This window comes from Papilio polytes, unplaced genomic scaffold (assembly GCF_000836215.1).
Source record: "Papilio polytes unplaced genomic scaffold, Ppol_1.0 DF822067.1, whole genome shotgun sequence".
NCBI classification, from domain to species: domain Eukaryota; kingdom Metazoa; phylum Arthropoda; class Insecta; order Lepidoptera; family Papilionidae; genus Papilio; species Papilio polytes.
The window spans coordinates 9,028,482-9,054,845 of NW_013527137.1; the positions used below are offsets into that span (position 1 = coordinate 9,028,482).

Sequence of the window (26,364 nt, forward strand, 5' to 3'; positions counted from 1 at the left end):
ATTTTGTTTTGTTTTTAGTGCATTTTGTTTTGTTTTTAGTGTATTTTGTTTGGAAGTCGGTTTTGTTTTTTTATTAAAAAGTTTTTATTAACTTTTGTTTTTGGTTCTTTAATACCACGTGGAGACTCTCGAGCAATAACTAGTAAGGCCATTAAATAAAAGGACTTGACTATTAGAACACACTAGGAAAAAACCAAGAAGGCCGCCATTACAAACTGGTTGCTATATCTTTACTATTCCTTTAGTATATCAATTGATAGGATTAGACTACAAAATGTATTGTGAAAAGGGAATTGACTTAAAAATATGTTTTGCTAGCTTTCGCCCGCGACTCCGTCATTGTGCGATTTAAAAAAAAAAGGTGCGTTGCTTGTGTGTTCTTTCAGATTATCCTACATCAGTGCCAAATTTTATCCAGATAAGTACAGCCGTTTAGGCTACAAACTCCAACATACATCCACCCATCTAAACCTTCGCATTAATGATATTAGTAAGATAAGGTTATAAGTTATATCGCTAACCTTGTAGGTTAAACGCATAGCATCCGAGTTCTACGACGACCTGCCGCATCACACGAGCTGGTCCAGTGTGCTGTACGACTTCGTGATGGACCCCGACATAGGACCATACGCACGGATAAAGCGTAAGCACTTCGGATTGAAGAGCTAGGTCACAACACGGTCAGCAGACAGATCGATTAGCGATATCGTTACTGGAATCAAAATGTATGAGTACACTTTTTATAGTATAAGGTAGCAAATTAACAGGTCACTATTCGCCAAAATAGCGAAGTCACTGCGCCTGATACAATTATCAGGCGCAGTGACTTTGTCAAGACAAGGTCACATCGAAAGTTGTCAGTATAACATTTTTGACTTTTCAGCGATATCGTTAATCGAATATTATGTCTAGGGGACTATTAGAGCGGGCACCTTTGACTAAACTATGGCACAAACGTTGTGCGATTGTCGCTTTAGCAGCAAAATCGACTTTTTGTTGGACAATTAAAAAACGGGTAGTTTGCGCACCTCAATATAAGCTTATAGGAATCAAAGCGAGACTAAACGGTTGTGCGATAGTTTATTCAAATGTGTCTTATGTAGATAGAAAATTCACAGTCATTATAAAATTATTGTATTATTTTTATCAAATAAAGAAAAATAAGCGAACAATCTTTTTTCGCCATCAATGACTCCACTAATATTAGATGTCCGCTGTTTTTTTTAATACACTTTTATTTAATTTAACTACGGGTTATTTATGTATTATTCTCTTAATTGGTTTGAAATTCACAAAATTATCAACATAATCGATTTTTTTTAAATACATACTTTAGAAGTTTTTTTTTGCAATTGAAAAAATACGGTATTTTACATTTTTTTTTATTTTATTTATAATGAATTTATTAAAAAATTATATATTCAATACTTTGTACCATTAAATTTCTGTATATAAGCATCAATTTGAAAAACCTTAGATGCTTTTAGGTTATTTACATTATATTTGATAAATTAAGTATTACATAAAGTAATATTAGTGTTATATATGTGATTAAAAAAGAAGTCAATCACATATGTAAATTATTTTTTATAAACTGTTGAATATCATTAGGTGTTATGTTGTCTATTTATTATTTTTATATTAAACCAATAACAGTCTTCGATAAACTTAGTTTAAAAAATAATTTAAATATCTCCACAGATAACCTATTTATGGAGCATTTCATTTAAATTTCTTAAAATCAAGAGTTGATTATTAAAATATCATTTTTCGTCGCTTGCTCTGCTTTAGGTATTCATAGATTCTATATCCATGGCCGCTATATTTTTTGTTGTTAAAAAAACATCAATAACTTCTGACCGAAGGTTTTATCACTTTCTTTTTTTTACTCTGTATTAAGTTTGTTATATTGCTCAAGTGATAATACAGATATTATTTGAAATCATTTAGTTTTATTTTTAATACTTTCATGTGTGATAAATACGTTTATTTACATTTAGTGTAATAATGCATTTAGCTGTCAAATGAAATGTAATAATTTCTGTTTATGTCTTATATGAAATATGATTTTGGCTTATACACTATTTATTATTTCTAAAATATTTCTTTAGGTTTTGTAATCTGTATTTATATGATAATACTCTGTACTTTATTACGTATATTTATCTTTTACACACGGTCTTAAAATTATAAATTAAATATAGTAAAAACCGTATTTAATTAGTTTTATATGAATAACAATTGCTTTATTACTTTTACAAATTTAGATATTTTCTTAAACAATGACAGATGATAATGTGTTAAAAATATATCTTTTTACCTACTTACATTTCTGCTAAATTTACGTTTGTCGGATAAAAACATTTATAATCATGTAGAATAACAATCTTTGTTTTAGTCGTAACGCATTTATGTCATAAATAAGTTCCAGCTTGATCCAAAATCCCTGATGAATTGTTTCCCGTTTAGGATGTTTCCTGTTGGACCTATCCGTCCTATGGGTCTTTTCCCGTTGAATCGATTGATATGGATTCTATGAGCCCAACAGAAAACACCTGCTATTTATAACTGTTGAATTCCACTGCAGTTATATTTACACATGTTGTCTCTGTTTTTTCAAAGAGAGTGAAAGAGATGACAATATGTAACTGAACTAATAGTCAAATTCAATTGAAATGGGACATTATTTACACATGTCACTGAAATGTCTTAATTGTTAATACAAAAATGTGTTTTAAAGAAGTCTGTGGTCAGTCTTATAAAAAAATGGTTTAGATAGATTTCTTATAATTTCTCAGTTCCATTTTAAGTTGAATTTTACAATACAGTGGAGTTCTACTGTAAAGTTGCAATTACTGTGGTAACGTGAACTCTAGCAAGGTGTATGTACATTACAGGTATAGTATAATGTACAAAGAATCTATGTTTTTACATGTATATTTCAAGTGTTATAATAAAATATTATAAATTGATTTGTTTTATTAATACTCTAAGAACCTAATTACCCTTTCAAAGTATTCAATTTATACTTCACAAAGCAAGACTTTGACATTCAATATTTTTATTTAAATAAAACATTACAATTTGTTATAAAACTCATTTATTTTAAATACAAAATTCCTTACATATTAAATTTTAATAATCGGACGGTTTCATATATTCTTAAACTTATATTAATTGATAATGTACCAATCATTTTGTTTAATTAAACATCTCATTTGCATTAATACACATAAACATACAGACATAGGGAGAACCTAATTTTTAAGGTCCGGCAATAGACAAGTTGCAAAAAGAACAAGTTAGAATAAAACTAAAATAAATGCATTCTGACAGTAAAATATTTAGAGCGTGCGCACACATTAGACTAAACTATCGGACAACCGTTGTGCGATAGTTGATTGTTCAACTATTTAGTTACACAACTAAAAATCGAGTAGTGTGCGCACCTCCGTATTTGCTCATAGGAAATAAGAGACTAAACAGTTGTGCGATAGTTTAGTCAAATTGTGCGCACGCTTGTCACTAATAAAAGTAGTTCTAGTCTGCCACATGATCAAAAGATTAGTTGAACCTCTTTAGTAAACCTGAGTGATAATTTAACCTAACTGTGGCAGTTAATAAGAAAATGCATTAACTGGTCCGCGGGCATTCCAAATATATCTTCAAGTAGCTGTTGCTCGCGACTTCGCCCGCTTGAAATAAAAAAACAAAGGCTATGTTACGCACTATAACGTAGCTTTTTAATGGTAAAAGATTTTTTAAATTGGCCCAGTAGAGTTATTTCAATCCATACAAAAATACAATTCTTCCTCTTTACAATATTATAGTGTAGATTAATAAACGGGAAATTAAATTGGAGATTTTTTTGCATGAATTCTACGTATCATAAATCCTATAAATTCCAATGTTGCCTTTCCAATACAATTTAATTTTAATACAAATACTTTACTGTAATATAATACTTAAATAATCAACATTCAGTAGACCAGATCATGTCATAAAATGGGCTACATTACATTGTACCCTAATGATAATAGGATAAGGCTTACATTGCGTTAAAAGGCAGTGATTATATGCTATCCAGTCTGTCACAATACAATGCTTTTACTACACTGATCTCTATTAAATAGACAGGCTTGGTATTTTGTGCCTATTTGACTACAGTTAGTAGCTGGAGGTGAGAAATGCCCGTAACGTCAGGCGCGTTGAAATTGAAACGAATCAAAATCTGTTAATAACAGCAATAACCTATCCATTTATACAGATCGGTGAGTTTTAAATGTTTTCGTATATCAAAATATTCATAACATATCTTGATAATGTATAACCTTAAAATATAGTTTTAATAAAAAGAGATTCAAGACATCGACGGAACAAAGACATCAACTATAAAGTAAATTATTTAAATCTATATTCTTATAGAAATAATTAAAATTTAATTCAATGGACGAAATATTAAGAACAAATAAGGGCTCATTTAAGTAAATCTAACATAATATAGCTTTAAAAATATATCCTTTAATATATTTTAAAATCTAAATTATTAAATGTAAACTAGTCATATTGATTTGCTTAAAACAATATGCAGTACAAAATGTATAAGTAAGTATTTTCTCTTAAATAAGTGCACTTATAATCTTAAATATTTTAAAACATTACAACTACTCTTTTGTACGATTTCATCCAATTCAGTGCTTTTTAAAATAAGTGTAAAGGACAAAACAAATTTCAATTTATAATCTAAATTTCCTTGTATGTAAAATGTTAAAAATATATTAAAAAAAAACCCATATTATATCCATAATATGAGTAATCGATAGTTCTTAGTAAACCCACTGTTAAAGACCTGAACGATAATATTGCCTTCTCTGAAAGAAAGAGATAACAATAGTGTCCAAATACAACTGTCACTCCATTACTATGGCTTTTGACTAATGATAATATTCTGTTTTTTTCAAAGGTAATAATGGGATGATATAAATTGGGATGAAATATTAAGAAACGAGGTTGTATATGTGCAAGGGATATGTTCCTTTTTATATGCCAATAAAAAGAATGTAGAATAATAGAGAATAATAGAGAATAGATTGGATATTATCTCATGTTTTTATATTCTGCTTGTCGTAATCATCCTGAAGCCACTCTTTAACAACAGGAGTCCAAATAGTATGTCCATTACTATTTGGACTCGGATTTTATACTCGAACACTATTGCTATCTCCTTCTTTCGTATATGATGAGTGAGATAGCAATTCTGTACATAGATGTAACAATGTCCACATAGAATTCACACTGGTGTCTCGAAGCCACCCTCCGAGGTGAGGGGCTGTTCCTCCTGTGGCTGGTGGCTGTCGGACTCCTCGCATCATATCTGCGAGGCGGGCATGGTGGACACCGTGCTGTGCGGAGTCGTCGGTCTAGAGCCCGCAAGTGATGCGTTCAGTGACGCCATTGTACCCATCTGGAAATTATATTTAAAAATTACATTTATATCACTTTCAACCCTATACTAAATCTGGAACACTTTCATAGTAAAGATTCTTAGGATCCGACGGATGGCAATATTTCAATGGATTTTGGCGTTTAAGCTTGATGACATAATTTCAAACGCTGTTATGAATTTGTCATTTATTAATTCTGCCAGTAAACCAGCCACTCTAAGTTAAACTTGGATTTTTAGAACACAAGTCTCTTTTTATCAAAAACTTATTCTATGACACCAACATTTATGAAAATAAATAAATTTTGCTATGGATAATAATATACTGAAGTTAAACAACATTCAACATTAAAATTCTAATAAAACATTAGAAAATAAAGGGATTGTACGAGGTTTACTTCTAAAAATAAACTCACCCTCAAATGAGCCAAATCTTCCAACTTAGTCAAATCAGCCAGTTCTAAATAAAGACTGTAGACGAGGAGCCAGCCGTACACTCCCGCAACACAGAACACTATCCAGCAGAGGCACATCAAGATATTGTAGGAGAATATCATATCATTGACTATTGCAGCAAATATGAATGCAACTGTTCGGAACAGTATGAACACACCAAACGTGTACAACCATGGTACGATCTTCTTCTCGTATTCCTATTAAGTGAAATTACTAGTGTTAATTAAACAATAAGATATAAGTACTCTAAGAATTATTGCATAGTTATATTATTGCTAAGTGTTCAGTGAAAGCATTATTTTTATCATGCTTGTAATCTAAGTGCATAGAAACTAGTTTATCTGGTCATTTTTGTCCAAAAATATGTTAAACAAAATAAAAAATTGAAATTACAGCTATAGTACAAGAATCTTTGACATTTCCTTTGCCATTTGTTTCATGCTAGTTATAATTTCTAAACATGAAAATTTTCAAATGCATTTTTTTATAATTAAATGAAAAAAATTAAATATACAATTTGTCTATTCCACTGGTCAGCAAACCTAATATCTAAAGATACAAATAAAATTTCAATTATTACAAAACAGGAGGCCAAATCTGCTTGTTAACATATAAAATACATGAAGTGAATTGCTTAATTTAGTGCATTCTTGATAAAACAATGATGTGCGTTAAAATGAAAATGTAAATATGATAGTAAAATGGTGATACCTTATTTTTTCCAGTCTTTACTAGCTATGAAATGGCAGCAGTGATAAAATGAAAATGAGATGTTATAAAATGTATGTAAAAATTTTGCTATACAAAAAAGTGTGTAAACTACATGATTTATGAGTATGAGATAAATGCTATATGTTTCTAGTATATTCTACCACATAAAAATAAAAATCTAATTGGTAATATTTTACAATAAAAGAGATAGTACAGGGTTAAAAGTATAAAAGTACCAAGAATGTTAAGTTGTACTCACCTTTCTTAATGCTACGATTAGCAAGATACTTGTTATGAGAACAGCCACAGATCCAATCCAGGAAAACAATGAAAATACAATTAAGACATTGCGGACTGAAAACAAAACATGCATCAAATTTTAGTTCATTCAAGTTTAAAATATATAAGCCCACAGTTAAAACTGATTCAGTTTTAACTGAACAGTCAAACAGTCTTAGCATGGATAGGCCGGCACGCCCGGTGTAATACCACAACCACACAGAAGACAGGGGTCAAATGGAAGCAATTCCGTGTTTCGTCTGATGAGTGTGGTGCCGGAGGCCTAATTTTAGTCCCTTTCTCTTTACCACCCTTTTCTCACAAGAAGAGGATAGGAAGAGGAAGTGAATTTGACGGTGGAGGATATGCATAGGAAGGGGAAATATCGTCTTTATGTGCGTCTCCTCCTCCGTCGGATAAGGGGCAACGCATCTGCAATTGCGGATGTCTATGGGCAGCGGTCGCTTCGCCATTTTGGCGGATTGAGGTGGCCGCTTGCTCGTTTGCCACCTTATGTTATAAAAAAAAAAGTTCAGTAAAATTCCATGTGTGTAAAATAAGAAATTATACAGTTTTACTTTTGCTTAGTTCCTGATTCAGCGGTGTAATTACGTTAAAAACTTGTCATAGTATAATCATAGGATTCATGGCAGAATGTTTTTACATAATTATTTGACCTGTATGTACTCAAAACATTATAAAAACAAATCTTACCAGGTGCACTTCCGACATATACAAATTGGAAACTAAATACATAGTATCCATAATGTACTGCTCCTGGTGTTGCCATGCCCAGACAATACAAGTCAAATATACTCTGAGCAAATGTGAAGAGGGCTATGAACTGAAAACAAATGGTTGATATTAGAAAAAATAAACTTTTTAATAAAAAAAACAAAACCGACTTCCAAACAAAATACACTAAAAACAAAACAAAATGCACTAAAATCAAAACAAAATATTCTCAAAAAAACAGTACACTAAAAAGTAACGAAATAATTACTTGAAAATAGTAAACCTACCTTATTGTAACTGTTATGTCTATATTGTACAATTATTATTACTGTGATGTCGGTGTCAGCCAAGGTATGCAGTGATGTCTACGTAAGGGTTTCCACATTTTTACCATAACAATTGACAATTGAAAGTATAGTAACAATTAAGTAATGAATCTACATTGACTGACACCGACTTCAAAGTAATAATAATTGTACAATATAGACATAGCAGTTACAATAAGGTAGGTTTACTATTTTCAAGTAATTATTTCGTTACTTTTTAGTGTACTGTTTTTTTGAGAATATTTTGTTTTGTTTTTAGTGCATTTTGTTTTGTTTTTAGTGTATTTTGTTTGGAAGTCGGTTTTGTTTTTTTTATTAAAAAGTTTATTTATTTCTTGATTTTTAGTGAATCTAAACAACATAGTATGATAATCACTAGCTTTCAAACAAAGAATAAGTTATCTAAATCGATTATATAAGAAATTAAGTAAAGATCTAATACATCGTTGCGATCATTCACTCATAATTCTGTCCAGCCGCGCGCCGCTGTTGCCCTTGAGTTTTAATATTTTGATAACTTCTAGAATATTGGTCAGAATTACATACTGTAAAAGGCAATTATGATCTACATTAAATACTCTATCGTGAAAACATATTTATTTGGATAAGGATTCATACCTAATAAGAATAAAAGCGTTTTAAATGAAGTCGATTGCATTTATTTGACGGTTTTCGCGAAACAAACGGTTATTATGCGACAACTTTAAGAGATAGATATATGCTATCGCGGACTTTTATTTAGCAAATTTAAAGGGCTACAATTCTTCCATACATCATTTTTATGTAGGTCTTATAGTTTAGGCTACGTAGGCAAAGAAAGCAAAAATGACCCGAAATTTCGTCGCGCGATTTTGAGCTAAACTATTTAACTACGTCGTAGTCTTTGACTCCAAAAATCAAACAAAAAAATGGGACCCACCTGCAAGCATTACCTTTCGGATAAAAAAAGAATTATCCAAATCGGTCCACTAGCGGCGGAGTTATGCCGTAACACACATAAAAAAAAATAAAAAAAAAAACATACAGACGAATTGAGTACCTCCTTCTTTTGGGAAGTCGGTCAAAAATACTTCATGTTTTTGTGATGATGCTCTAATTGGTGTTTAAACATATCATGTTTTTCACAAAGAAAATATTGTGAGGCAAATTGGTTACATTAATTTGTTAAAGGAATAGCCTAGCACAATTATTTGGTAAAGTAATTGAATATAATTATTGACTAATATAAAATATAATTAATATAATCTGTTTGTATTATTAAAAAATAATGTTCACTTACAACTGCAAGAAAACCAGTGAGCAAGGAGCCTCTCTGTAGATCAAGCAGAAACGCATCGTGTAATATAGGTTTCATGTACCATGGTAGACGTAAAGACTTCACAGATTTTGATGATCGAAGATTCGTTGATGACCTATAACATTTCCAGGATAAATAAAGGACATAGGCACACTATCATCACGTCAAAATAACCAGAAAATAAACCACACCTTCCTGTATAGTGTGAATAAACCGATGGTGTAGAACGATAAGTCGATGGGGTTTTTCGTCCGTACATGATTTTAGTTGTTGACTCCTTTACAAAAGACCCCGCCTTGGTTGTCGATGCCGACACATAGGAAACACCAATATCTTCAGTGTGAATTTCGTTTTAACAATTTATACTTCCCTGATCTTACTTGTTTCGGTCAAAATTGTACTTAGAAAACACGAGCCACACCTATAAATTACGGAATTTGTAAAACGGATTTATTTTTCTTGTGTTGTTAGTGCCAAAGAGTAAGCAGCGGTAAAGTGTCATTTGTCAGTCAAAGAGGAGATATTAACAGATAAAAAAACCAGTAGGAAACAGATAAACATAATCGAAAGAACATTCGTTATCGGTACATGGTTAATGTTGATATAATTAAAATGTCCCTTGAAATAAAACGAAGCAGGTTTCTTATGCATTCAGATTCCATTACATTTTGTTCCCGTAATTTAAGAACTCCCAAATTCCAAGGTGTGAGAGGATGAGAAGCCCTGGGCTCAAGTTTAACTACCTACTCTTCATTGAAGAGCTTCCAATGAGTTTACGTGGTTCATCATTTTAGTTTAAATGAGTTATTAAAGTATTACAATATGGAGATTTAACAAGTTTTTATTAAAAATATCAGTAATCTCCACAAACAATTTCATTCTGTAAATAATCACTGTTGACATAAATAGGACCACATTGCCACAAACACTTAGGACATTTCTGTGTTAGGTCATCCTTTTTTCGATCTTGTAAATCGATCCAACCTGAGATAGATTCGTCAATTTTAGGCTCAATTGAAACCTTGTCATCGAAATCAACAAAGTTTTTCCATTTTTTGCGTAAGGTTTTCGTGATATAGTCTTTTTTCTGTACGTATTTTGTTAGCTTTTCAATTTTTTGCATCGCATCGGTTACAGCTAATTTTTCTTCGTTTGCTGATTCTGTAAAAGCGCGGCTCGGTATTTCTGATACTTCTGTGCAAAACTCAAATGATATATCACAAGTGCCGAAAGACTCCCCACCGGTAGAATATGTGGCTGGTGCTGTGAAAATGTTTCATTTTCAACCATTACGCACCTACAGACAAAATAATTACTATTATACCATAGTGATAAATCTTCTTTTATGGGCTCAAGTTTTAAGATAAGAGATATATAATTAAATGAATTACTCATTAACTTTTTTTTATAAAAACGACTAGCTGGCGTTTAGGTTATATACAAAAAATTACTATGATAACTTTCGCCTACTTACATTTCTTGGGTTCGTTTTGTTGGAACCATTCTTGCGGTCCAGTACCGCAACGACAGAAAGGTGGTTGGGGGCCTTGCATCATGAATATAAAGGGGGCATTCTCCTTGCTCCCATTCATAAACTGTTGCATATTTTCAGCGAAAAAAGCATTGTTCTGCCAGTGCTCAAAACAATGCTTGAAGAAATCAGAAGGATTGTCTTTTCCACGACTGAGAACATGACGGTGGAAACAATCTTCACAGAAAACTTGCCCATAGTATATCTTAAGCTTAGAAGTTGGTATTTCATGACAGAAATCTGAAAATTAAATTGTTGTATATGATAAAAACCGTCTTTCTTAACGAACGCCGGCACTTTCGACTTGCCCATGTGTGTAGTTGAAAGATGAAAGATGTGAATAATATTCAATACAACTTACAGCATCTAGCACACTGGCTATGGAAGCTTTGACCGTCGATTTCAACCTTACTGGCGTCGTCTACTGGTTGCAAGCAACGTGAGCAAATCGACCTTTTTGGTGATGTTGTATTTCCGTCTTGAGAAGGTTTTTCACCTAGTTAAAATATATTTAAATAAGAACGCAAGCAAGTTGCAATCATGTACGATATTTTGGTTATGTAAATAAGAGATGTGAGTATAGAGAAGGCAAACATTGATTTGAAAACGATAAACGAATTGCTACGTTTTAAATACGATATAACAAGCAAAGCACTTACTTTGTGGCGGTTTTGGGCCAGGTGCCCACTGCATCCACCAACTATTAGAATGAACGTGAGGGGCATCATTTTTAAATCTACAAAGTACGTGTGTCTTGAAACACTCGTTACAGAATACGTGGCCGTAAAACATCTTCACAGCTGACGGAATCCTTCGACATACACCTGAAACATGAGTTTATAGTAACAGTGGAAGATAATAAAGCATCCAGCTGTACTAAATCTAATGGTAAATAAAACTGCCCACTAGCTTAGTATGACAAAATAAAATGTACTGCAGAAGACAGTTGTAAGGTAAGAAGTTGTAAGGAAGATGAAATTAAAAACAAAACTGTGCCGATTTCAAGCAGTTGATGAAACTGCCAGTCAAGCTATAACATAGAGATTGGGTAGGGACATGTATTCAGTTTTTTTTTTTTCAAACTTACAGCACATACTACAAATCTTGTGAAAATTCTGTCCCTCTATGTCCACTTTATCTTCCTCTTCAACCGGAAGAAAACATCTTGCACAGAAGCATTTCTTCGCTTTATCTTGACTTTTATCCATTACTGATAATAGGCAATTTTGTACTGGTTATGATGGAAAATGATGAGCCAGGAAAACCTGTAAGAATTTTAGTGAATCAGCAAAATGCTACCAATTCAAGTTAATGACAGATTGAATTAAGAAAACAAAACAGAAAAGGCGTTCAACAGAAATTTTTAAATTAAGAATTACATTTTATCAAGGAAGCAAAAAGTTTCCAAGACTTTAATCATAGGTTTAGGTTGATGCATTTAGTTATAGTCTATGACATAATATAAGTATCATGAAATTCGAAATAAACTATAATCTCACGTGTTTATATCAGTCGTGGATCGTGATTATTAATATTTTTTTCCTGCTCCATTCAGACTCCTTTGAAGAAAATTCAAGCTACAGGTACATCACTAGTCAATTCGAATCATTTACGTTAAAGAAAAGAGAAGCACATCACTAGTTAATGTGTGGTGATGACCGTTGTTGTGTTATCTATCATGTTTTTATCAAAAGAGTGATGTTTACGGAATTGTATGGAAATAAATCAGCATATACTTAGTGGTAAGATAGACACACTATCTAGTTCTTATCTTAACATAAGATAAAACACACTATCTCTAATGTTTGTTTAGGTTATACCGATGATACTACTTTTGGAGTTACTACGATCATGTTTTTGTCTTTTTATGATAGAAAATCTCTTATAGTAAACCGCATAAAGTAAAGACACTCACAATAATAAATTTCTTACCGATTAAAACATTATTTCTTTTAAATTATGAGGGTTTGTAGCGATTTTCATGTCATTATAACTGTTGTCAAAACTTTGCCTTCTATTTGTGCCGACCTCAATATGTTGAAATCATTTGGCGCGCCACAGCCTTCGGAATTCGGAAGCATTAGTCAACACATAATGTGATATTTATTATGAACCAAAAAATATAATTTCAATTAAAAAATGGTAGTTTAATGTCGGAAAAACATTTAGTGACAGAATTAATTTCAAAATAAATTGGTGGTTTAAAATTCATCCTTGTTATTCAAATTTAATATATTATTGTTTATTAACGAATTTAGATAATAATCGGTAAAAACAAATTGTGGATAATAAAGTTATAAAGATTTTTGGGGTATGTTCATTAAATTTTTGATTATATTATTTTAAAGTTATAGTTTCGATTTTAAAATCAAAAGCTTTTTTCAAAAAAAATTAATGGCTAAAATTTTGGCGAGGTGTGAATGTATGAATTTAACTCAGTACCAGTGAGGTAGGCAACAGTTCAGCGATTGCCAGAACATTCAACACACATGGGTGTCACCGATTGTGAATTTGAATAACTGACATAGAAATCCGTATTATATTAGATGTAGGCAGTTGTATAAAAATGTTAAGAAATTACTAAATCTAAATTTATGTAAATAACATACATAGCTAAAAATTTATAATGGTGACAAGATGAATGTTTCTTATTCATAAAATACAAACTTGTGTAAAATATGATGATGTGGATATATAATAAGGAAAATGTTGGATTTCAAGGCCATGAGTATAGTCAATTTACTTTATTTTAACCCTTAATTTGATGGAGTTTTTTTTATAGCAAAAATGTATTATGTTACCAATATAGTAAAATCAAAATCTTGAGTATTTTTCTTTAAACTAGTTCAGTAGATTCTTTTAATTAGTTGTTTGTCACACTGGACACTATCGAATTAAGGGTTAACTATGGAGTTGGTAATCAAGTGTTCCAAATTATAAGTTCTGTTGGATAAAGATTTGATTAGTTATTCTCTCATATTGAATTAAACGGAGATAACAATCATGATGCTCTATACTATCTATATTTAATATAATAAAGCGTAAACACACACTACTTCATGTTGTAGGATGTCAACAATCACAGCATATTTTTTTATATTTCTTTCTTTAATAAATACCCTATACTTATGACAGGCTTTATATTTTGACTCTAGTAAATTTAGGGGTAAATAAATTAGAAAAAACCATCATGTGGGAAAGGGACCATAAACTACAAATGGCCAACATTAGGGAAACCAGGTTATTATGGTAACGGTAATTTTGATATTATTTGCAATTGAGAATTTGACAAATTTAAACAATTTCGTGTGGATGAAGTCGACCTAGAATAGCTAGCTATGTTTCAGTTATTTTTAAATTGCACAGATAAAGTAATGAGCAATAGCTAGTATATTGTAAATACAAACCTCTATTTTTTAGTATTTGTTGTGCATATTTGTATCAAAATGAAACAAATTTTTTAAGTCCTCCTTCTTTGAGTTATCCAATCATACTAGCAGATCATACTTTACACTAAAATATTATAAATGCGAAAAAAAGTGGAATGGATGGATGTTTGTTAGAGTTTGTAGCCTAAACGGATGAATGGATTTCGATGAAATTTGGTATAGATGTAGAGGATAGTTTGGGAGAACACGAAGGCTACTCACTTTTTTTTAATACCACGCGGACGGAGTCGCGGGCGAAAGCTTGTTTGAAATAAAGAAAGTTAAGTATTACTATTTACCATACTCTTATATCCTTACATCTTCTATGTATTTTTGGTGTCCCACTTAAAAAAATTGTGATTATATGTAGCCAGACTTAAAAAGAAGCATTTTAAGTACAACTTAACATTACTTATTACATTTATGACCTAGACTATGTTATGTCTAATCATAAATCGGATTACAAAATACCATCAACAACATGAGAAACACGAAACTACACGCATGCGGTCTCAGAGACGCAATCTAAACAGATTGTGTTTTGTTTTCCTAAATATCTCTAAACTACAATGAAATTCGATAACATTAGATTCCCAGTACTTTTACAACAATCGTCAGTTTAGTCATATTCTTTTTGTGCACTAAGCCTAACGTGTGTAAATTACAATCGTTGAGGCGATAGAAAGTGAAGTGATGACAGAATCGTCTTATACCATCCAAAGAGAGCTTATGGATCTCTTTAGCGATAGGTATTGTGTTCACCAAATTACCATCTTCGCACAAATGTACCGGCTCGCTCGGTGTAATACCACGACCATACAGAATATAGGCGTGAAGTAGAAGCGATGTCGCGTTTCGTCTGATAAGTGTGACGGTGGCCTAATTTTAGTCCCTTTCCCTTTCTACCCTATTTTTAAGAGGAAGGGATGGGATCGAGGAAACATCCCCTTTATGTGCGTCTCCTCCCCTGGCGATTAGGGTAGGCAACGCATCCGCAATTGCGGATGTCTATAAGCAACAGTCGCTTCGCCATTTCCATTTCAGGTGGTCGCTTGCTCGTTTGCTAACTTATAACATTAGAGTTAAGAATGTATGATCTTTGTAGATCTGATATTTCCAGTATACCCAGGTCTAAAGATATACTTATATTATTAGATGTACCTAAAAATAGATTTTTTTTTTATCGTTGTGTGAAACGTAAAATATCAGAAAACTATAGTTTAATCTGTCTCTAATGAGAGTAGAAGCTTGAGATTTATATTTTGCTTATTTTTGTTGCAGAATGGTGCGGTCGAATGTTAACAACAGAAAAATGTCCCGCCATGAGAAAGCGAAAAGTGGCTTTGTAAGTATCAGTCTTAGTAATTGTTTATAATGTTTCCCACTTTATTAGGGCTAGATCCATCAACCATCATCCATATCAACAATTCAATGGTAAACGCAAATACATCGAAATTAGTATAATTTTAATTAACAATTACTTTCTGATTTAAAGTGTGCGTTTTTAATAATGTTTGGTTTGAATTGAGCCATTAAAAATTAGAAAACATACTTTTCAAGTTAGAACTGAAAATTGCTTACTCTTTTATATTATCCTAGCCGTATAATAGAAAAGGATAGCTTTAGGTTCCACAAAATACTTCTTTCGTTAGCAAGTTTTAAAAGATCGATATAAGGAATGTTCACAGGAAATTCGCACGTAATTGTATGGTGGTTACATTCTTATTTGTATACCGCTTCAAGTAGCCATCAGCTGATTCCTCGTAGTCGTACTCGCTTGAGACCGAGGGTTTACGTTCGTACGGTATGTACACGACCGTTTCTAGATAAGCGAGTAGGGTTTGCAAAAACGTTAACACTAACGTCCTTTTAAAAGAAATCAAAGTAAAAAGAAGAAAGTATCTATGAATTTTTTCGTCTTTTAAACTACCATAAAGCCAGTGGGATTTAACCTTAGCTGGGTCTATGTTTATTTAATTTAAAATAGCCTACTATATTTTATGTATGTATGCAATCAATAAGTATACTAATTGTGTAAAATATAATGGTCTATAGGCAGGTTTGCTACATTACATAGCCTAGCTAGGCTATAGACTTATTTCCAAACAAGAAAAAAATCAGCTCTTGAAATTGCGGTCGTACGCCTAGCCGATCGGAATGACATTTTTTATTGTTTTTTTTTCACAACTTTGTCTATGCTAACGGTACCTGTCGCTGACGTCTGTATACACAGCGATATAACTTCGCCAGTAAATTTCATTTAGTTTTCAGTCGAAGTCCTTTCAGTGAATGTGTCCCGCGATTTGTGTTCGTTATAACGTTTGTTTTGTTTAGTTGTGTATCTTTAGTGTTATTGTGCATGATATGATATTCGATAGTCATTACATAATGTAAATTAATCCTAGATACCTTTTATATGTTACCAGAAACTGATTGTTACTGAATAACTTAAGGTTTACGATAGTTTGCACGTTGCGATATATTTAGACTTTTAACTGTGTTCTAAGGCTAGCTAAATACAGCTAGCGTTGTAACCGTTGTCTTTCACTGCCGGAACTCCCATACAATGATTTTTTTGTGATATTTCAGCAGTAGAAATCTAGATTTACATGATACTGTCTTGTCATACTTGAGTACTGTTTATTGAACTATTGTAAAAGATGACCTTGGCCATGAGATTGTACGCTTATATAGTTACTTTAAACATCGTTCAAATATCGGTTTTCAATCTCTTATTCATTGTTTTGGTATGCTAAAATGAAATCAGAATTCCTAGTTAATACAACTTTGATTGGTAAACAAAATCGAGACAGTGTATTTGCTGTTAATATTGCTTAAATTTTCGTACCAAAATGTAGTGGACTGGTTGACAGCAGTCCTACTCAACCCTAAATAAGGGTAAGCCCGGAGCTTCCTCATAGGGAAGCATCCGAGCTAGACAATATCAATGGAGATTAAAAAAACCTTTTCCTACATCGTGATAGAAAAGAATCGATATACTAGTACGCATCTTGTGACTTATTTTTATTTCTCAATAATAAAACCTCCTTTAAATTATTCTTACCAAAGTGGACATAATAAAGTACTCAAAGGAAACCAGTAGTCCATTACGTCACTGAGTTGTGCCGCTTACCGACTTGCTTCATTTTGTCACATACCATTGCGAATCGATTTTTAATGTCATTCAAATGACTTTAGTATGTAGTTTTATTTATATTCCCAACTTGCACAACGTCAATCATATAGCCAGTAATATTGTAGTATTCTCAAATATATTTCAAGTTTCCAACAGAAAAATTAAATAGGAACTAACATAGATGCACTACAAGGGTGTGTACTCATCCTCGAGCGGTACGAAAACTGAATAAATCGTGATCTACACATTTGCGGTGCTATTGCCGAATGTGTACGGACCTTAAGGAAGACACATCGAAAAATTGCTCTGTTTTTTTATTTTTATCTTTACTACATTAATTGGACATTTATATAACATACCTAGCAAGTTGCAACAGGCAATAAAAGTAACAAACCAAGTTAATATAGCGTCGTGATTTAATAATAAACAGACGAGGCCATTTGTTTATGTGATAATTATAAACGAATACACGTCGAGTCGGGTTATTTAAAAAATGTTTAGGTGCGGTCGCCTCCACGGATTTCTGTCCCCGATTGCTATGGTTTTAATTAGCATGTATTACAAAAGATTTGTGACTGAAGATGGTATGACAAATCTGTTTAAAAATTGCTCCTAAAACATGATCTTTCTCCTTATCCTACTCTCGTAGGGTCGGAGCAACAGGTTTTTGTCCTCCCCATAACTCTATCATACGTCATCTCAGTCATCACTACTTTCTTGATCGTGTCACCTTTAACGCAATCAATCTATCTCTTGCTATGTCTACCTCTACCAGTGTACCTCGACACTCTTGTCCTTGGTACATGCGATTCAATAAGTTGACCCTAAAATAGGAGAATTTTAAAGTTTCATTTGCATTAATCCTATGATTATTACAAATGAATCAATTTAGTGATTACATGTAACTACATTTTAATAGTGTTAAACTATTTCCTATTAAAATACCGATTTGTTTTGTCAGTGTAAGTAGGCGAAACGATTAAGTCTTTATTTGAGCGCATTATTGTGGTCAGATGTAAGGCCGTGTATCCATTAAAATAAAGGGTTTCAATTAAGCTATTGCTTAATGTTTAAAGTCCATCTTTATTCAAATTAACGATACGAGTGAAAGTTTGGATCGAAGCTGAGGTTATGATTGGAAATCTTTCGGTGAATGTTTCTGACTTAACATCAAAAATGCTTGTTTTTAATAAAAAAAATACTATCAACCCTTGATTATATTGACACCGATTAAAAATCCAACGTTTATTATCCAACAATATATTTTTCATACTTATAGTTTAATTTTTGCCTGAATAATTTTAGCGTGATATTTTTTTTTGTGTATTGATTATGGGTAATCAGATTAGTCATGACCGAATAATGCGTGAAAAGGAATCTTCATTATCAGTAACAATTGGTTATCAGTATAGATTACAGTACAGCAAAAATGATGTTAAAACCATCTTATCTTTACTAACAGTGGACGTTTTAAATTTATAACCAAGTTTATATTTAGTTTTGGTTTCACAAATAAAAAAGTGCTTTATTAATTGTACAATTGCATTTGAAGTCCGTATTTCCTAGTATTCATTGCATTGATAAAGAACGGTATCTTGCACAATTAGATACAAATATTTTTTAAATGTTATATGCATTTATTTTCTACGAACGTAGGTTATGTTTCTATCACTAGGATATATTAAATTTATTTAAAATGTGATGTGAAGTGATTAAAGTGTTTGTGTAAGTTATGTGTGTATGAAGTGTCTTTATTGTAAGGAGTAATGCCTAATCGCCATTTAGACAATATACCCGAAGGCGAGGCTAGCAAGTATTACAGCTTGCCTCGGCTTAAACGCAAGGAAACATGGAGGAAAAAAGGGGTAAGTTGTATTGTAAGATTCGAATTGCCATCATGTTCTACTCTCGTGGATGCCAGTGAACCCATTGCGGGAGGAAAGTATGCGTAGGAGTCGAGATTTTTCCGTAATCTTATGTTGAGAGAGAATCGGTAGATGGCGCTGTTATTAAAAATTGTTAATATCCAAATGATCTAAATGTTTTGTTTTTAATAAATTTTATCAGTATTTACGTGTTAAAACTATGAAATTATTGGTTTATACAACCATCATAATAATCATTCATGTATATCAATTAAAGCAGTACTTCGAAAGGACAGTAAGGTCACTTCACACTTGTTTTATTACCATCAATACTCACCAAGGCTGACTGGCCTCTCCTTTTTGTTATTTGACATATTCTGCATCATTTTCTAAATTATTGACGTAAGAAATCAAGGTTTTCTTCAAAAACGGATGCCCTTGTTGACCACACTAGGTTTAGGGACAGAAGGATAATAGTAATAATTTCATGATTTGTGGTAGTTTTAACTACTTTAGATTTGAAATTCGTGATTCCAATCAATGACTCAGCTGTAGTGTAACTAAATATAGAAAATTAATTATAAAAAATCGAGACTAAGTATAAATTGTAGTTGTCGATAGTATATCCATGATATTTAACTGCCAAATACTTGATTTTAAACACATTGTTGTCTCTGTTTTTTGGAGAGAAATGATATGGTAATTTGTTTTATACAATTAATCCAACAATGAAAGCCAACTTTAAAGAGAGCATCTGTTAGTGATCATTTGAGAAATCTTTCGAAAAGGACAAAAATTAAATTGTTTACTAGTCGGTACCTTTATCGGATGATACTGGACAGACGGACGATAATACGTGAGGTAGGCCGTTCTTAATTAATATTTTTAAGGACAAACACTTTTCCATAACACCCACGTCATACCAAAGATGCAACGTCAGGTATAAAACTGCGTGTGTATGGGATGGATGATCTCATTCACTTACATCATTGCAGATTTGTAGCACGAAGTTGACATTGACTTACAAACAATAGCATTACAAACCAAATTTCCCGACTAACATCTTATTTTTTCACCGGAGAAGAACACAACAGGAATTATTCTACTAAATGTATGAAACCATTACACTTTCTGTTATAGAAATTTGAGCATCCTGTATTCTCGTTCCGTAAAAAAAGGTTTAAATTACCTTTTCCAGATTTATAGTGGAACTTCTTAAAGTACCATTGTCTTTTGAGGTTCGGCGATCATTTGGGCAACTTGCATTTTTGACACCGCGGCTCTGAAAAGTGAACGGGTGCTCTTTCCACTGGCCTAAGTTTTTGATCTAGGATGTTCTTCAGCCTACACTTCGCTTTTCGTGAATTTCATGTACTATGAGGTGCATACTAAAACAATTATCCTGGATACTAAAACAAAACCCGCAGGAAGCTCAGTAGAGCGTCGTTTAATAAATACAACTGCTTAATTATATTTTATTTTAATTAACCTAAACTCATATAAGTTCGATTAAAATATATCTACTACAAATATCCTGTATTTTAATGAATCATCAAAGAACATTATATTGTACTATATAATTGACATTGTTTTTATGTTTGTTCAGAGGTAACAACCGCTAATGCGTCCAGTGATAAAGATGTCGCTCCGGCATATCTATGAGTGGGCAAAAATATATTTATTGCGCTTGCACGGTTTAAAAATAAACATACAATAAGACTTTGTAACTAACAGTCTCCCGCGACTTGGTCCGCGTATATTTTCATTGTTAACTTTCTTAAAACCTGATGAATCTCATAATTATTTCATTTAAGAGTACTGAAACTTAAATCGAAACATAAAGTATTATTCGATAAACTATTTTTTTCCAAATAACTATGCTATAACGGAATTGCGATCTTATACAATCGATAGTAGAATCTTATACAAGCGATAGTAGAGCTTTGCAAATAATATTAGTTTTTTCTTCTATATCTTGTTCCCGGAAAATCTTTAAATAACTTGAATGGCATGACTTGTACAGACTATGTTTAATATTCAGCAGAGAGCGTACTTTGGTGTCGCAGTCGAAGGCGACTCAGTTTATAGGACGACCGTACTTGTATGGCACAAAGGTGAACCGTCATTGTTTACAATGGTTAATTGGCACAAATATTTATGTATACAGAAAATTTTTGTAGTTGTGATAACTTCAACTTGTTCTAAGCGTTTTATTGAAGAAAATTAGAAACAAAGTCGAGTGAAAGATTCATTTTTTGACCAAAATTATTAGCACGTCTTTCGAAGGAACAAAGATTTTTAATAGTTTCTTAAATGCGGTTAAAAGACGAGTTAATAAGTGTTAAGAATCCAAACGTTTTAACAATTTTCTCCAACAAATTCTACGTCAAAATAATGATAGTTACTTAGTACTGACATCGTCTCAATCAATGTCATCATAAAATCTCTCTCATCATCATCATCATCAACTTGCCCTTACCCTTACGGAGGGTCGGCACAGTATGTGCTGCTCTTCTATACCTTTATATCCGCCGTTATATCTATATCCACTCCCTTTTTAAGCGTATCCTCTTTCACATAATCCATACTTTCTTCGGTATTCCTCTACCTTTGTAGCCATCCACATTCAATCTTAACACTTTCTAGTTTTTATCATCATAAAATCTCTTTATAGGCATAAAATCTATGTCATTCTCGAATAATCTTTATCTCTATCTAGATAAGATATAAATTACCTCCTCCTATTGAATACAATACGCGAAAGTTTATTGACCTTTATTTATTTAAAACTTAAAAGGATTCAACAATTTTCTTTCACATTACTTAATGGCAATCATGTCAAAGCACCTTAATGATAATATTCTGATGAATCCTAACAAAATACGCCGCCATTTTAATTCGAGGTTAGAGGTTACAATGCAAATAACCCACCTAGTAAATTAAAGTTGTCAAAGACGACCTCATTCCATTTATACTTATTTAATATTCCTTATAATACGATAAAGACCTTTAGGAAAAGAGCTACTTGTTGAATAGCAATGGTCCATTCTTCAAAACCGTCGATCGAAGATGCTAGTAGATAGTAAGTAGTTAGACAATCAAAATAACTACGTACAGAACTGTCATTCGGCGCCACATAATACCATTTCATTATAAAGTTGCGCCCATAGTGACGTAATCGTCACTACATTCAGACGGATTGCTCATGCGTTTGCGCTGATCAATAATAATATGTAGGGCTGTCAAATTTAATTTAATAATCAGAGACATTGAATTATGCTTGTGATTGGATTGTTTGGACTTTGGATTAATTTGTTTCATAATGCTAATATATCTGCATAGGCTGAGGGTAATCTATTCTTAACTTAAGAAGCTAAACGTAATAATCAAATAATCATTTATTAGCAATAGTACTTTATAATTGTCTCGTGGACTGTGTGTATATCTTCTAAAAAGTATTTATGAACTTGTGAATTTCTAAAACCAAATCGTAATCATTCTTAAGTTTGTGTCAACCCTATGATCGCGGAGCCGTTTTGCCTTATGTTTTTTCTACCACTGCTTGTGTGAACGTTTACTTCGATCACACATACCATGAACGGTATTTGTTAAGTCTGTGCGTTAGTGTATTGTGTGAAAAGTTGATGTTTAGTGTTTTGTTCTGTGTCTAGTGTACATGACGTTTCTTATAAAATGGTCAGTATTATTAATAATGTATTTAATTTTATCTATGAATTAACAAAAAAGTTGTATTAAGTTACAATGTTGATGTATGAAGGGATTTATACTTGAAGGTTATTGCAAATTAGATACTAAAAAATCCCTCTTTGTTTTAATGATATTCTTTATCTATTACTTTTTTGTACAGATTTAAATTTTTAAATTGTTATTACAGTTTATCCTCGGTCGTTGTTATTCATTTCTAAACGTATGATGAACTATTTTGTCGGCAATTTCATTAACTGTATTGTTAATTATAAGCATTACTTAAAATCCCCTAGCGTAATTTCATACGAAGTCAACTTTAAGGGACTCCCTTATTGACCGATTGAGTACTCTTTATATGGTATTTTCAGCTTGTTTTTAATTCTGTTTAGAATCGTAATTACATTGCGTTGGTGTGTACACACGTGTTGGTAACACAGAATGCGTTGGGCTATGTCATCACCCTGATTATGATCAATTAAAGTTATAATTGTCTTTCACATCGGTCGTATCTATAGAGAGAGCCTTGGCCTTGGTGTATGAGTAAACGTAGGAAGGTCAGGTTCCTTAATGCGTGATGTGTTTTGTATTTTATATATTTGTACTTATATTATTTCATGACCTTATTTTCTTGTTAATTATCCTTCTGAATTTTTTAATATCATAAATTCAAATTATTTTATACAAACGCGGGACAAAATTTTGGATATTTATGACAACTGAATTGTGTTTTTTTTTTATATTAACATCCGATGCAGTTAATATTAACTTATATCCTTTCCATCAAAAAACGGTATTTACAGTTTATATTTTGAGTATAAACTGTGTTGAAATAAAAAAGCTTCGTAGTTTATACATAAATAAGACGTGCACTATGCATTCGGCAGTATCTCCGAGAGGATATCGCGGGAGGTCGCAAATGCAGTGTCAGTACAAAGTTTACGATTACCGAATACACGCGTTATGTAGTTTTGCTATTTTTTAAAAGTTTAAGTAGTTAAAACGTAGTTAACCGACTTTAATACTTTTTTAATTACATTTTGTTTTGATGAAAAGATTTGAGCCTTAACTTGATTTTTGTAGGCAATCATCGATGTTGTTTGATTTGATTTTTTTCACAGAAAATGTTATTCCATAGTTCTTTTGCTTCGATTTAAAAAAAAAACTTGAGTTAGTAGTAAACTAGATAAGTTCTGAAGTTACAAACATCCATACGATCAAGCTTTCGCAATATTAAGTAAAAATTAAGTAAAATTAGCGTGACTTCTTATAACATCTTCTATGACATCACTGTTGTGTGCCCACCTGGTGTCATTCGTGTCAATGTCATCAACCTTGTACACTCGTGTCATGTGTAAATATATACAACTAAAACAATTGGAATTGTGCCAATTGTGGTGTTAAATTTTTCCTTATTCGAAAGTAGTAAGATTTAAATTGCATCGGAAATGAACATTGTTTACAAACTCTCACCTTGAGATCGATAGAGCTGGTGACACACTTTATAATTACCTATTTATTTATTTAAATTAATTACTCTGAAAATACTTTTTTAAGTTACGTTAACATATAAAATGCTCAGCCTTAGTATTCGTCCTGATTTATTTGTTGAAAAAGATGTCTATTAATGTTTCTTTTTTATAATCTTATTCCAACCTAGGACATGTAAAATCTTCTATAAATAAAATCCTATTTAACCTACATCACCTATGATATCACTCGGACATGTTATTTAATTTCGTATACTTAATTACTCATACGACCTTGTGTCGTCCATCTGATATCATCTTTATATTTTTTTCGTCACAATTTTATTGAATGCAGATTTCTTTCTCATCTCGTATGATCACGGACTTGATAGTCCCAAAATTTATTTTGAGCTGTCTAGGTTCAAATATACTATATGTCCGACTTCGATGCAAATGTAATAACAACTTAATTAAAATTAACTTAAGTACAGACATAAGGAAGAAAGTCTAATTAAGATATTATCATTAATTATTAAAATAGCTACTTTAAAAAGTTCATTTGAGATATTAATTAAAAATGTGATTGCTTATAAACTGTGTAGTACAAAAAGAAATTACCGTTAATCCATCATCTGGACGTCAAAACAAATTAATTTATCATCGCTAATAGTGTGTAAACACCTTTGGTTAATTCGCCGTGCGACTTTTTGTGCGTCTATTATTGTCACTGAATGGCCGACATCATCGCTCAGTATATTCAGATGAGTGAAGCATCATCAGGGGAAGATTTTATTTTTACTAGTTCGCTAATTTACAAGGAAAGTGTGGCTTCCGAACTCAGTGTGTGCAGTGCCGATTATGTGATCGTACATTTTGTTGGTGAATCGGGAAAACGACTTCTATTTAAATGTGTTAAATTAGTTAATATTATACAATTTTACAATGTTACGATAGTAAATAGCACTGTGGTAATTTTAAAGATTTTTTTTTTTAAAATGGACACAATAAAAGTAGTTGGTGACTATGTTAGAGAGCGGTCGCCATTCTCGGTAAGTTTAAATTAAATCTACTTTTAAAAACAGAACTTGGCCAAGTGAAAACTTCTGATAATAATTATTTTTTGCAAACGTACGCGTTGTTAAGATATTGGTATTATATGTTGTATTTTCTGCTCTGGCTTTTACTATGTAATCCATAAGTTGTTTTGCAACAAATATGACCCTTATTTTTGTCACGTGTGCTCCATATAAAGTGTATAATCGTCAATCTTCAATGCGGGCGACGTCTCATTGTTAGCGATATTGCGGACAGAATGTCATGAATCGATTGGACCTCAAAAGGCACAATGAGACGAGACAATAGCCTCCGTAAAAATATTAGGGTTGCCAATATTTGTTAATATCTACAGCTTTATATCTAATTTGACCTGCGAAAATCCGTTAGCCGTTACTATGACATTTGACCATTGTTTACTATATCATGTGGTTGGAAAAGAAATGTGGAAGCTATTAAAAATACTATCATTTTTTTATTGTTATCAGGGACCTTAGTGACTAGCAACTTAGAAATGTCATTGAAAAATCGGCGGATCGTGCTTTTTATTATTCAGTATTTTGCAGAACATTAACGAATACACCATCAACTGTTTAAGAACGGTTAATGTGACAACCCTATCGTATCCCGATTAGTCGTGTGCATTAACAAACCAATATAGCAATGTTGCCTAATCGAAAAGCATTTTTATATGATCGTTAAATGATACCACATGTAAAAGTAATTAGTAAGCGCAATCGTCAGGCAATGACCCTTTGAAATGTGCCAAAAAACAGCTACATTTTTATAAGTAAAAAGTTTTACTTATAAATTTGTACTTTTAAAGAACGCAAATATCAGTATAATTTTGTGGTTACAATTCTGTGTAAATACATAAATCATACTTCATACTAATATTATAAATGCGAAAGTTTAGATGGATGGATGTTT

At 32.0% G+C, this 26,364-nt stretch overlaps 4 protein-coding genes across 9 annotated transcripts in view; 2 read left to right on the plus strand and 2 right to left on the minus strand.

The window, feature by feature from the left end:
• Positions 1–1,361, plus strand: part of LOC106107431 (sphingolipid delta(4)-desaturase DES1) — a 14,494-nt gene extending 13,133 nt beyond the window's left edge. Inside the window, exon 7 of the mRNA XM_013288283.1 lies at positions 529–1,361. Within this exon, the coding sequence (XP_013143737.1) occupies positions 529–669 (141 nt within the window). The 3' untranslated portion in view covers positions 670–1,361. The remainder of the gene's footprint in view (positions 1–528) is intronic.
• A 4,004-nt stretch (positions 1,362–5,365) lies between these two features.
• LOC106107359 lies at positions 5,366–9,731 on the minus strand. Its single transcript, XM_013288195.1, has 6 exons — positions 9,439–9,731; positions 9,230–9,362; positions 7,604–7,733; positions 6,870–6,964; positions 5,860–6,096; positions 5,366–5,464 (listed from the first exon to the last, which is right to left on the minus strand). The coding sequence occupies exons 1-6, from the start codon at positions 9,504–9,506 to the stop codon at positions 5,369–5,371; spliced, it is 759 nt and encodes a 252-aa protein (XP_013143649.1). The 5' UTR covers positions 9,507–9,731; the 3' UTR covers positions 5,366–5,368.
• A 341-nt stretch (positions 9,732–10,072) lies between these two features.
• LOC106107067 (cysteine and glycine-rich protein 1-like) lies at positions 10,073–12,115 on the minus strand. Of its 2 annotated transcripts, none has more exons than XM_013287762.1 (5): positions 11,866–12,115; positions 11,438–11,602; positions 11,140–11,274; positions 10,722–11,018; positions 10,073–10,510 (listed from the first exon to the last, which is right to left on the minus strand). In XM_013287762.1, exons 1-5 carry the CDS (start codon positions 11,984–11,986, stop codon positions 10,101–10,103), a joined length of 1,128 nt encoding a protein of 375 aa, XP_013143216.1. In that variant the 5' UTR covers positions 11,987–12,115; the 3' UTR covers positions 10,073–10,100. The 2 variants fall into 2 exon arrangements, with proteins under 2 accessions (XP_013143216.1, XP_013143217.1); XM_013287763.1 differs by having other exon boundaries at positions 10,416–10,544; positions 11,866–12,114.
• A 296-nt stretch (positions 12,116–12,411) lies between these two features.
• Positions 12,412–26,364, plus strand: part of LOC106107334 (protein diaphanous) — a 28,706-nt gene continuing 14,753 nt past the window's right edge. The window contains exons 1-2 of one of the 5 annotated variants that reach the window (XM_013288152.1): positions 12,412–12,520; positions 15,488–15,551. In XM_013288152.1, the coding sequence (XP_013143606.1) occupies positions 15,489–15,551 (63 nt within the window). In that variant the 5' untranslated portion in view covers positions 12,412–12,520; position 15,488. Of the gene's footprint in view, positions 12,521–15,487; positions 15,552–19,002; positions 19,208–22,811; positions 22,904–25,368; positions 25,431–26,364 lie in introns of those variants that run through there. The other 4 variants (XM_013288151.1, XM_013288153.1, XM_013288155.1 and 1 more) reach the window with 4 other exon arrangements.